We start from the raw sequence: 13309 nt of genomic DNA on the forward strand, positions 1-13309 counted from the left end.
AGGTTAAAATAATAAAAGGTTTCAGTAAACATTTATCAATATTTTATACTGATTGTTTTAATATTTTGATGCCACATTTCTGTGGAAGTAGTTTACCTTTGTGTTAATGGTAGTACTTATAATTTTGGCCATACATAATATCAATGATAATTGATAATAATTTTTTTATATACAACAACATTAACTATGCATATTGTTGCTAAGCTGCTTTACAAGGAATATTAGTAGTGAGTAACATAACAGTGATGGTAGAAAAGGACAAATCCTAAGATGTTTAAGTAGAAATCAAGAATGTGTCACATGTATAAACCAATTTATACAAAACAGTCCTTATCAGTATAGGCAAATATTTCTATATCACTGCACCACTACGTTAAAACTAAGGTGTTTGATTGTGCAGGTGGAGGCAGAAGTGCTGTTGTATATGGGACTGGGCCATCAAGGTCACTGTGCATGAGTGAACAATGGCAAAGCAATTAGCTAACGATGCTCGTTAATGAGGCTCAACAACCCCACACCGTGACCAAGATGGAACAAAGGTGAGTGTGTGTGTGTGCTGACACGATGCAAAATCTCAGGAGAGGCTTTGGCTTCAGCCATGTAGCTACATCGGAAATGCAATCCAGTTGGTTTCCCTCAATCCGATTAGTTGCTTTGGCGATCCATACTAATTATGGACAGGGAATTCGCTCTCTCTCTCTCCGTCCCGCAGCCCGCACCTCTTCATGCCGTCAGCATTTGAGAGCTAATCTCCAGAATCTACCGCTAAACCGTCATACACACTCATACACGTCAATGAAGCACTCAAGGCCAACGACGGGACTCTCATCCAAACCATTCCAAGTGTCCTTGTGCCAGTTCTCTACAATGCACAACGCAGGACTGTCTCTGGTGTTGAATTGCAAACTGAAAAAACTTTTAAAAAGCTCAAATTGTCCGAAAAAAAGTATATTATTCACAAGCATTGCATGTTAAAATCAGAGTTAAATACATAAACACATGAAGCTATAAAGAGATATACTTTTTTACAATGCTTTCATTTTTGTGTGTATTTATTCCTATAAAAACAGCAGCTCGTTTCCACCAAACGCCTCCGTCAAGAACAAATAATCTTTGAGTCTAGCAGATTTGATCACTGGATGATCGATTCTACTTGTAACTACATGGCTAAACGAGCATATCAGAGCTGAATGTGCAATAAAACTGAAAAAGCAATTTCAGGAATGAATGAACAGACAAATTGCTTACGCGTTAATTGCAAATTTGAATAAGCAAAACTGGTGTTTATTAAGCAGCAGTTTATAATCGCTTTTGCTACACGAATATGTTTAATTGAAGCACTTGTTCAAATATTGAGCCAAACTAACTTTATTTGACAGATGTGGATCAGCTACATAATTCACATTTGCATTTGCTCTGGTTTGATATTTGCAGTTTGTCTTTTTATATAGTATTGATCTTGTTTACATATTTAAAACAAATGGAAGAAAAGCATGCTATTACTAGCAGTCTTTGCTAATGCATTACTAATTATACCCTAAATGTTAAACATAGCTGTCCTACACTGTTTATACTACAGGCTCAGTAAACAGCCACCTATAGCAACCACCCGGAATAACTTGGAAAGCACATTGCAACTTGCTAAAAACCACTTAGAATGCCTTAGCAACCATTTAACAACACCTTGGCAACCACCAATAACACCCTAGCATCATTGTGGCAAGCAGTTAAAAAAAATGTCAAAATATAGTCAAACATTCATTTTACACAAGACAGTTTCTTAACTCTTTAAAGCCTACTGCATCATATTTGATATGCAAATGTCTTGGGCATTTAGACTATCAACATAATTAAAATCCTGCTGAAAAACCTGTTGTACAAAATCTACTACATGCGTTCTGTCGTCTGATTGAAAGTTTTTACTTTTTTAGCCAGTAAAAGGCCTTTTAGGGTAATTGTACAAACTTTAGCTTGTGGTTCACGTGTCTTTTTGCTGTGAAATCTTCAATAATTTTTATAAAGTAAATGTTGTTTACATTGTTAGTAATATTTCAAAGTTAGCACTTACTGGACTGAAGCAACTTTGGTTTGCTTGATTATTCATAGATCATTTTTAGAAAAATCATGTTGAAATGTGAGAATCAAATATGATCATCAGACTTTTGAGGAACGTTTATTTGTTCATCTCTCAATCATCATTGTATTGCATTGCATTATGTGTTTAGAAACTACAGAGCTTTGATCATCAGAGCTATTAAATATTATCTTATTAACACATTATGGGAGATATGGAGTGAAAATTGATATCTGTATGCATTTTAAGTCAGTAGTCTATTACATTGTTATAAAGATCTCATTGATTTACATTACAATCTGAATTTCATCTTGCTTTCTGTGCATTTAAATATTAGCAACTGCACCAAATTGCATATTTTTGCTCAGTTTGGGCCTTAGAATAAATTTAGGTGTTTTTTCCCCTCATATTCTCACTATATCATGCTATATGAGGCATAAAAATCAAATATGATGCGCAACAAAAACTCATATGCAAACCTTTTTTTAGATTTTTTTTTAAAGATTTTGTCTAAAAGTTAAAAAAACTGTTCTATTTCAATTCAATTCATTTTTTTCTGACTATTATTCATATGTCAGTGTCTTTACAGGGCTAATATTGCATTTCAAAATATTGCACACACATTGTGTTAAAACACAGAAATATAACTCCCACATATTTTGCACATGGCAAAGGCGTTATATCCGATTGTTAGAGAAATGCACATTCTGTCATGTCTGTTTGTAATTTAGCCTTGTTTTTATGAGATTTGACAATATGACCTCTCGTTTCCAGAGCTCAGACACCCCTCTACCAACCTATCCTCTTTCACGCGTTCTTCTGAGGGCCGATAGCATGAAAAAACACTCTCAGCATGGCACATTCTTTCTGTTTTCAACACGGACCCTTTCACAATGTCTTCTTTTCAGCTCCTCGCGTGGATGGCAAATGCAAGAAATAGGAAAACACACAGAAAAGTCTAGGACTGAAAATGTGGAATAAAGAAGGACGGCCTGGAAACGCTTTACCATTACAAGCAAAACTTTACAGTACCACATCAAATATCAAATAAAACAGCACATACTGCCATCTGCATTACAGACTGTTGACGATTCCTCTGCAGTTCTGCTGGAACGCAGCTTAAGTGGACGAGGAGCTGTTTGCACAATAGTCTTATCTATCAGAATTGCTTCCTGTTATTGTGAATCCCTCCCCACGCAACCTTTCAGACCCCACTGGAGTGAACTAATAACCCACAGCAACCCCCTCAGCGACCCCACCAAAACATTAACACAACAGAGCCTCAAATATCATACAAAAAGGCCATTCAAACCCATCAATACACAAATAACACACTGATTAGCCTTTGCATCGCAGCACAGAAAACAGAGCTTTGCTGTATAGGCTACCTGTAATGGAGATTTACATCACAGTTATCAGAAACAACATGTTTTTATGTATTACAATTTCAAATAACTATTTTACTCCTGTAATGCAAAGCTGAATTTCCAGCATCATTACTCCAGTCTTCAGTGTCACATGATCCTTCAGAAATCCTTCTCATATGCTGATTTGCGTATCAGCATATCAATTTCTCTTGACTGTTCAAAATAAATCTTGTCTTTATACATGCCAGCCTGTCCTTCTTCCTTATGAATTAAATTGAAAAATACTTATTTCAAACTACAAATGGCGCAACAATGATGCCATCAGTTTTTCAAAACAGAAAATAAAGAGACTGTACATATGCATTATTCTTCACATCTACACATTTGAGTGCTGTGCATGTCTTATGGAGGGTCACAGCCGTTAATGGGTGTGTTTAAGAGTGTGTGACACTCGGATATAACCAACAAAGTTGTTATGGAGATGATAGTCCCACATGGCGACCGAACCCCAGAGACTGAAGTGTTGCCAGGCTGAGTCTCTCCACGAAGCAGTAGTGTTTAAGTCACCATCAATAGTTATAAATAATCTTGCAAAAACATGCGTCTAAACATGATTAGGCTAGCCTCATTCTTTAATGTGAAAGGACTGGGAACAGGCCACAACACAGCCCAAATTTTACAACAAACAAATGCATCTTTTAAGGGGTCTGTGGCATCTCTGTAGTAAAGCTCTGGTTTTGTCTGCTGACACACCCACACAGATCTGACAAAGGACCATCAATGACATCCCAGGACTCACATATTCAAACACAACCTGGGCGCTTATTCAAATACAGCTACTAGCAAGCACGCTACCCTGTGCAATGCGGTCAAAACTGGACAAAAAGTTCAGGAGCTCAGCATGTATTAGGTTTCATAGATTTACAGTCTGCTTTCATTTCCATTAAAATCCCCACGGTTTGGTAATTGTGTCATATTAATACTAAAGTATTCTGAAACTTATATTAGCATATATTCAAATCACACAATGCCATTTACATTGGTGGTTCTCAACAGGTGAGTTACACATCTGTACTGATCAGGTCCCAGACATCAGGCATAATTATTATAGGCCTAACAAAATTCAAGCATATAACCATCCATAGTCATAACAGCAATACTTACTGTTAAAATGGTGGAGAAAAGGCTATTTTGTGATTTGTTGTTGACGTCAAAGGCTGTGGGTCCGATCAATCTTTACAATACTACAAATTCACCATAACTAATACTAAAATAGCATTTAGGAGAGTGTTTGTTTAATATACTTGGCTGGTAAATCCCTTCTGCTGTTGGTTATGCATTCACAAAATTGTCAATTTTCCTATTCAGCCAATGTCATGTTAATAATTTTGCATATTGCTCGATCTATGCAGCTCATTTAATACATTTCAATGTTTGATTTAAGATTGTTAAATCTGGCTTCTGAGGCAAACCCAGTTGATAAACATGATGCAAATTAAATTAGATTGTGATGAATATCTAAACCTTTTTAGTGCATATGAATAATATTAATGATAATACTAGAAACACACTTAAATACAGGTCTCAAATGTGAATTATCATTCATCACAAGCATGGATGGACAAAAACAGATTCCTTGTCTTTAGTAAGGGTAATATTGACATATTTTGATTGATACCAAAATAGTGAATTGGTACTGCATGGTACTTCAAAGAATTAGTATAGTAATTGTATATTTTTATAATAACAGCATGCTATTTTTGTAATAATAATAATAAACTAACATCTGCAGAGTTTCATAAGGTATATACACGCATCTACAAGGCTTTTGGAGCGTTGATCGAATCCTAGAAGATTTTGAAAAGTTTGATTCTGCCCCGTTTCGCTCTCCTGGTTGCTATGACGATGAAAAGCGCGAAAGAACGCTTTCATGTGGCGCGCTCTGCTCCAGACAGACCTGCTGGAATGGACCTCGCGCCTCCTGCATGTGGAGTTAAAATGATCTTAGGAAACGAAAACCACCGAGAAGCATTCATCCGATTGAAGTGCTAAAGGAACAAACTAAAGAATTTGAAGCAGCTGCTTCAAAAACAAGGCTGATGCATGTGTGATGAAATACTGACCCTCATAGAGCATGCAGAACTGCTTCTTTCTAAATAGTGTGCAATTATATGCGCATTTATGTTAAACAAACAAATCACTGCTGTACAGAATAATAAAAAAATATATAATAATTTTAAAAGAACTCACTGTTTTTGAATCCAGCTCGTGTCTGTTTTGGGCCAAAACTTTATCCACGCCGGTCTGGTCAACGTAGGTGACAAATCCAAACCCCCTGCGCAAAAGCATAACATTACGCATAAGAATTAAGTTACAAATGCACAAACAAACAAGTCAGCAGTGGATGTGCGCGCGCCTCCCCCTCACCTCGATCGCTTCGTAACCGGATCCCGCATCACCATACACTCCTTCACCTCGCCGAATTTACCAAAGTATTCCTTCAGCCCCTCTGGAGAAAGAAAAACACAATGCAATAATTTCATAACAGCAGTTTAGTGACGCAAATCATGTTTGATGTACCTTAAACAAAAAGCTTGCTGCTACTAGATGAGCATTGAGACTGGCTGCCCATCTGTGACCACTTTGCATCTCAACAATAGTGCTCATTATAAAGCTCTGGTAAGCATTCTTATTATAATGTTCTAAGCTAAGCTGAGTATTTGAATAACAACACAGGCATGCATAGTGTGCATGCAACCAGAGATTTTCCACACTGCATGTTGCATTTATTCAACCACATCAGTGCTTCAGTGCTTCCTCACTAGCGACCTTGCTTTCACCTCAAATCACCACCAGCTCACTATATATATATATATCGTCTGGAGCTTTCGAGGAAGTATTGCGAGAGAAGTTTTAAGATAAAACATGCCATTGCTCTATAAATATTCACCTATGTAAACGATGTAACTATAACGCATTAGGCTCATGCTTTGATTTCACGGTGCATTAACTATTTGCTTTCTGTTTCTAACCAAACAAACATAGAAAGAAGAAATGCTCCTACGAGCTCACAGCAACCCATGCATGAGACATTTTGTGGAAGTAGCACAGAAGATCACCCAGGACAGAAGATCACGCGTCTCACCTTGTGTCGTCTGCCAGCTCAACCCGCCGATGAACATTTTGCTGAAAGGTGAAAAAGAGAGTCAAATCAGACATCTGAAAGTCTTCTGAAACGCTATTGATTACTGGTGCATGTGTAAATACAGTAATCAACACCCCAAAATCGTAATAAATCAAAAAGTGAAATTCGGCCATGATGGATGGATATCTTTATTTCCAATGAAAACGGAGAATTCTTCATCAACCAAAAGATTCTTTCCTCTCCTTTAAAAAGTAACAAGTTCGATCATCCCCGTTTGAAAAAGCGAAATGGAATGTAATAACATAATGTGTTGGGAAAATGTAACACTTCCAAATGTAACAGATGGAAACAATGTAACAGCGCGCGTCCTGGAAAGGGGGAACATGGAAACAATGTAACAGTGAGGCTCCTGGCTGTTACATTGTTCCCATTTTCGCTCTTTCGTAAAGGAACCCGCGCTTGTGTCTTTTGTCTCCGGTGGTCTCTTTCCTCCTGGTCCCAAAACTCTCAGGTTTAAATGAATAGATGTATATATAGATCTCCCGTTCGCGAGGAAAAGTCGAGCGGAGGGCGCAGAGAGGAAGCTTTACCAGGGATCGTGTGGAGAGTCCTGCGTGGAGGACGAGAGGCTGCTCTGACTCCCTTCTGTGTCCATTCCCGTGTACCTCTGTTGCCCGGACTGTGAGCCGAACGGGAGCCAGGAGTCTCCAACTCAAGAGCGGGTGGCCCGAGGGGGTGGGGGAGGGAGGGGGAGGGGCCGTCTGAAGGAGGACGGGTCAGGCGTGGATTGCGCACACGCTGAGGCACCGCCTCCCGTTTGACTTTTCCCGGACTCTCGTAGTTTGCTCCGCCCCCTCCTTCTCCCTGGCCCCGCCCGCTTTCATCTGCTGTCGTACAGTAGCGGAGCAGAAACGTGGTCAGTCTGAAGAAAGAGAAAGCCAGACAGCCAGACAGCCAGACAGACAGCCAGACAGATAGACAGATAGACAGACAGACAGACAGACAGATAGATAGATAGATAGATAGATAGATAGATAGATAGATAGATAGATAGATAGATAGATAGATAGATAGATAGATAGATAGATAGATAGATAGATAGATAGATAGAACAAAAACATTAGATAAGCGACAGACAGATGGATAGACAGACAGTCAGAAGAAAAAAACATGATTTTTTAAATAAAAAGTACTTAGTAAACACTAAGATTATAGACTGGAATATAAAGAAAGAATAGCCTAAAAAATAAAAAGTAGACAATGATATACAGATAAAATGATAGACAGACAGATAGATAGACAGAGTAACACTGTTGTGTCTATTGTGGGTACCATCAACCAAACAAACCCAGCGCTGTCTACAGCCAAGCAGCATCCAATATCATACAGCATCAGGCTGAGTTTGGTGATTGGTAGTCTGGATTCCAACCGGCCTGATTTGGCACTAAGTCAGGGCCAGGTGATTGGTGGTTTGCATGAGTGGGTGGGGCCAACAGACTGACCACAACCATTTGTAGTCCTCAGGGAGATGTGCATTGTTCCTCATAAACAACAGCATCTCACGTGGTATTGTTATCATTTTAATGTTTTGTTATTTCGTGATTTGTTGAAAATAAATATGTACTGACATTCAGAGGGCAGGCTGGAAAAACAATCTAATAATTTGGAATATTAAAGCCTGTTTCAAAATATATTTACTGTCTCTGAACACATTTACTTTGAAACATAATTTAAAAATAAACAACTATGCATTTCACCAAACATCTCACGAGTACGTAAAATGTGGATTTTATGTTTCCTAATTTGTTAACTTCAATAAAGCACAAGAAAAAATTACATCTGTATGCAAAAAGCATGCATCTCTATGGCATCTATATTAAATCATATCGTTATCCAAAGCAACTTCAGGAAAAGCAAAAGCAATTTATCATGCAAAAGTCAACAATATCAGCAGTTATTTTAAGAGCACAAAAGCTAGAGCAGAAATGCACCTGCAAGTACAACTTAGATATATGAAACATGACATTTCAGTGGAAGACAAGAAAACAGATGCAAAGTGAAAATCTGAATTATCGGATTAAAAATAAAACTCATGCACCAAAAGTTTTGAGAGCAGTTCAAAGGCCGAACAGGTAGGAATGCATGCCACAATTTGTAAAAAAATTTGCGTGCTTATGTATCACAGCTCAAGAGTTTGTCAGCGCGGTTGCCCTGTGTGTGTGTGTGTATGTTTGTGTATTTGATTGTGGTCTCAGGACGAGTGTGTGTGTGTGTGTGTGTGTGTGTGTGGAGAAGCAGTATGTAGGACAGCGCCCCAGCGCTCCCGACTGGAGCTATGGGCGTGCTAAATTTCTGCATGCATGATCAATGGCTTTGAATAAAGAGAAAGAGGGAGAGGGGGAGGGGAAGGAATTAGTTTGAAAGAGGGTTGAGAAGAGGTTGAAAAACAGAATGATGAGACAAGATGCATTTATGACAAATCTAGACCTCATGCACAGAACTGCGCAGGAAAAGTACCTGAACAGGGGGTGACAATGACTGACGTACATCTGTTTTCATATGCAACTTTTATTCTTTTGTATTGCTGACGGCTTAAACACTGTCTGGTTAGGACATGACAGGACAGGAGTCGATGAAGCTGGTACTGGAAAGCCACAAAAGAGATTAAAAAAGCAAAATAAGAAGTTAACACAGATAAATAAGATAAACAGAGCCATGGCATCTTTAAAGAGGGGACTGGGGCTAGTTGTCACAGAGGCTATACAATTTTGAATCAGAAGTTCATTTACACAAATGCTTGTTTTCTCTAGCAGTGCTTTTAAATGTTGCTTTCAGACATCTAGTTCAAAACTGTCACAGATTGGCCAGGCTCTGTCACCAGCCAGTCACAGTGCACTCCCTCACCTGAATTCTAATCACCCGCACCTGCACACCATTACTCATTACCTACTCCTCAAATACACACACCTCACAACACTCCAGTGTCCGGTCTTGTTCGTTCGAAGAGGACTAATATTGCTATCACTATCTCTACTTACCCCGTTGTCTACTTACCTGCCGTGTTTCTTCCCGAGTGTTCTCTCCAGTGATCCCAAGTCCGTCTGCTCCTGAGTTCTGTCGAAGTCCGCTGTTTTGGTGAGGTGTGTGTCCAGCTCCTGTTCCTTATCACCTGTCAAGGAGAAGATATCCAAGTTAACGTTCCTCCAGATCTCAGAAGAATCCAAGAACTACCACTTACCTGTTCCATTCCATTTTGCCTGAGTCTGTCAATAAATACCTCTTTTTCTATACATCACGCCATCTGTGTCCATTCCACTTTTCCAACCTAAAGTGACAACTTAGCCCATATAATGCGGCAACATGTGGTAAATGAAAAGAAATGCTTTTTTCCACAATAATGTTGATTGATTTAGCCTTGCATTATAAAAGTTTAATATCATAAAAAAAGTCCTATGAAACATGATGACGAAATGTTTTGCTCTGTTTCTTCCCACTCTTTTTTGATCCAAACTTGCACAGTCACACATACGAGTGTGATTTTTCTTGGCCATTCATCACTCCTGTGGCTCTTTTGACCCTGGGTCTCACATGCTATTGTTGCTCTTTAACCTCGGTCAACCCTGAGACCTGCTCCCCGTCTCACTGATTCTGTTAAGCTGGAAAAGAGGCCTAACTTTTGGCCATTTGGTCTTTTTCTCCTTTGTCAACTTTTCTTTTTTTTTAAAGAAATCACTTATGCTCACCAAGGCAGCATTTATTTGATCAAAAATATAGTAAAACAGTAATATTGTGAAATATTATTACAATTTAAAATGATGTTCTATTTGAACATATTTTGAAAAAGTATTCCTGTGATCAAAGCTGAATTTTCAGCATCATTACGCCAGTCCTCAGTGTCACACGATTCTTCAGAAATCATTCTGCTCAAGAAACATTTCTTATTATTATCAATGTTGGAAATGTTTTGTTTTTGCTACTTTTTATTTTTTATTTTTCGATAACTAGAACATGTTTTTTAATTAAAAAAAGCATTTATTTGAAAATACAATTCTTTTGTAACATTATAAATGTCTTTACTTTTACTTTTGATCAATCTGATGCATCCTTGATAAATAAAAGTATAACAAAATTATTGATTTTTCTTTTATGACAAAAATCATTAGGATCTTAAGTAAAGATCATGTTCCATGAAGATATTTTATACATTTCCTAGCGTAAATATATCAAAACTTAATTTTTGATTAGTAATATGCATTGCCAAGGACTTCATTTGGACAACTTTAAAGGCGATTTTCTCAGTATTTCGATTTTTTTGCACCCTCAGATTCCAGATTTTCAAATAGTTGTATCTCGGCCAAACATTGTCCGATCCTAACAAACCATACATCAAGGGAAAACTTATTTATTCAGATGATGTATAAATATCAGTTTAAAAAAAAAAATGTGGTCCAGGGTTACACACTCACATATTTACTTAATAAAATAATTACACAAAATGGCAAGTAACACATTAAATAAATTGTGAAATTTAAAATACTGAAATAGTATATTCTTGTCAAATGTAGCTACTCCAGTTTTTACAGTCGATATTCAGTTCATATTGAGATCTCTGACCTGTAAATGCTTTATCAATATTGTAAATGTTTACAGTCATGCCAATAAACCTTAGCTGACTGACAGATACAGCTGAACGTGTATATGTTTGCGTGAGTGATTGCAGCAGGGATAGTTATACAGCACAAAAGGTTCAATTTAGAGCTAGACTACCTGTAAATCTTTCCCTCGAAAACATTAAGTTGCCAAGCAGTGAACTTGGCCAGATTCTGATTGGATAAGAGCATCCCATGAGCCAATAAGGAAGTCCAAATGTTTCCAGTCAGGAAGTAAGCACCTGAACACGACGTACAGTCATCACACCTTTACCTACAATAATGAACACACTTCCCATCCTCAGGGGAAGGCGCAGCACCGCTGCCAAAAGGAAGAGAGGGAAATAGAGGGAGAGACGGAGCGCAAAGGAGCGCATCAAGGCCAATTGTACTGTCATCAAGATCGCACGAAAATCCCATGTGACATCCCTGCTATCCGGATTACCTGAGGCAGAGATCCATAGGCTGCAAGAACAGCCCGATCACCAGCCGAATATCTCTCTTAATCCTTTTTCCATGGCCCCCTCCTTCCTTCAACATATCAGCACCATTCCTCGCCTCTATTTATAGGGTCACAGCGTTCCCTCTCTCTGTGGGACGAAGGGGGGTTCGCTCGGAGCATCACCCTGCCTGGTTAGTGAATGGGTTAGTGACAGGTTTCGGTGGGGGCTCAAGACGGAGGACATGGGAATCCCCTACTGACCAGGGCACATTTATTTTTACTTTTTATTTGTTTAACATCCATCCGATCAGGTGGACTGGTTTGGTGTGATCTTAAAGGGATATAGGTCACCCAGAAATGAAAATTCTGTCATTGTTTACTTATGTGTTTCATCCGTGGAGCATCAAAACAGATGTTAGGCAGAATATAAAAGCAGCACTTTTCCATCAAATTAAAGCATAAGAGCTGTCAAACTTTAAAAAGACTGATAATAACTGTAACGTGTGTGATATTTGTGTAATTGTTCAATGAAAATCTTGCTCTAATGACTAAATGATTAATGCCAAATAGATTCTGTTTGTCACACGGCTTCAATTTTATGCATCCTTGCTGAATAATTATAATAATTTAATAATAATGAAATCATGTAACACTAATTTAAAAAATCTCACTGACTTCAAACTCTTGAACGGGTATTAATGAGGTGAAAAATTTTAAACTGTTATAAATATGTAGAAATGAAGATAAATTTGCTTGAGTAGTGTGGGAACATGCATAAAAAATTTATAAGATATATGTTGTAGTAAAAACAATATTGTAAAAAAAATATATATATCTTACACAATTTTCTACTCAAGTAAATTTATATTTAAATTTATACTTTTTATGTTTACATGATATTTAAAATACTAAAATGCTGTTTTACAGTAAAAACAAAAAACAAAAAAAAAACATTTAGTGAACAATGCTGTTTTGGCAGTGCACTATTTTTCCAAGTCTTTGTAAGCCATATGATTTTTTTGTGAGTGACAGACCAAAAGACTTGGGAAATGTTGCAGTATTTGTTGTTATTATATTCTTGCTAATTTCAAATTTCAATAATACTTAAAGAATATCTTATGAATAATGACTGAAGCAATTATGGACTAATTTTCACATAGAAATTGCTAGTAAACTTCACAAATAATTACAAATGTGAACAAAACAAATGAATTTACTTCTGAAAATCGTTTTTTATTGAGCTCCGAAGCTCTCTAAATGGTCAAATATATGCAGACTTATGGTCAAATAAAATGAGTGACAAAAAATCCTACATACCAGGTCCACATAGACACCAGAATATCACAGAGACTTAAGGGGTGAACTTTTATGACTTTCAGCCAGAAAGCAAATACCTAGCAGTAATGTCTTGGCAACCACTTTTCCTATTGTGAATGTGAGTTTTGCATGATGATGCACCATTCACATTTTCTTCAGAAGATGTAAAAACATTATTAATAATTATCTGAATCTGAATATCCATTTCTTCCCAGTTTCTTCATGCTGTTCCAAATCTGCAAAAGCAATTTTACAGTTTGTGCCCTTCATCTAGAGAGATTGTTTTAACAGACTTGTCTTTTCTTTTGATTTTTG

At 37.5% G+C, this 13309-nt stretch overlaps 1 protein-coding gene across 1 annotated transcript in view; it reads right to left on the bottom strand.

Annotated features, from left to right (window-relative positions):
* LOC306870926 (RNA-binding protein Musashi homolog 1-like) overlaps positions 1–7289 on the bottom strand; it is a 32155-nt gene extending 24866 nt beyond the window's left edge. Inside the window, exons 1-4 of the mRNA XM_079418517.1 lie at positions 7177–7289; positions 6587–6627; positions 5869–5950; positions 5692–5776 (exon numbers count right to left, since the gene is read on the bottom strand). Coding sequence (XP_079274643.1) covers positions 5692–5776; positions 5869–5950; positions 6587–6627; positions 7177–7241 — 273 coding nt within the window. The 5' untranslated portion in view covers positions 7242–7289. The remainder of the gene's footprint in view (positions 1–5691; positions 5777–5868; positions 5951–6586; positions 6628–7176) is intronic.
* Positions 7290–13309: the final 6020 nt, after the last annotated feature.

The sequence above is a fragment of the Barbus barbus genome (genome assembly GCF_936440315.1).
Source record: "Barbus barbus genome assembly, chromosome: 6".
Lineage (NCBI taxonomy): Eukaryota > Metazoa > Chordata > Actinopteri > Cypriniformes > Cyprinidae > Barbus > Barbus barbus.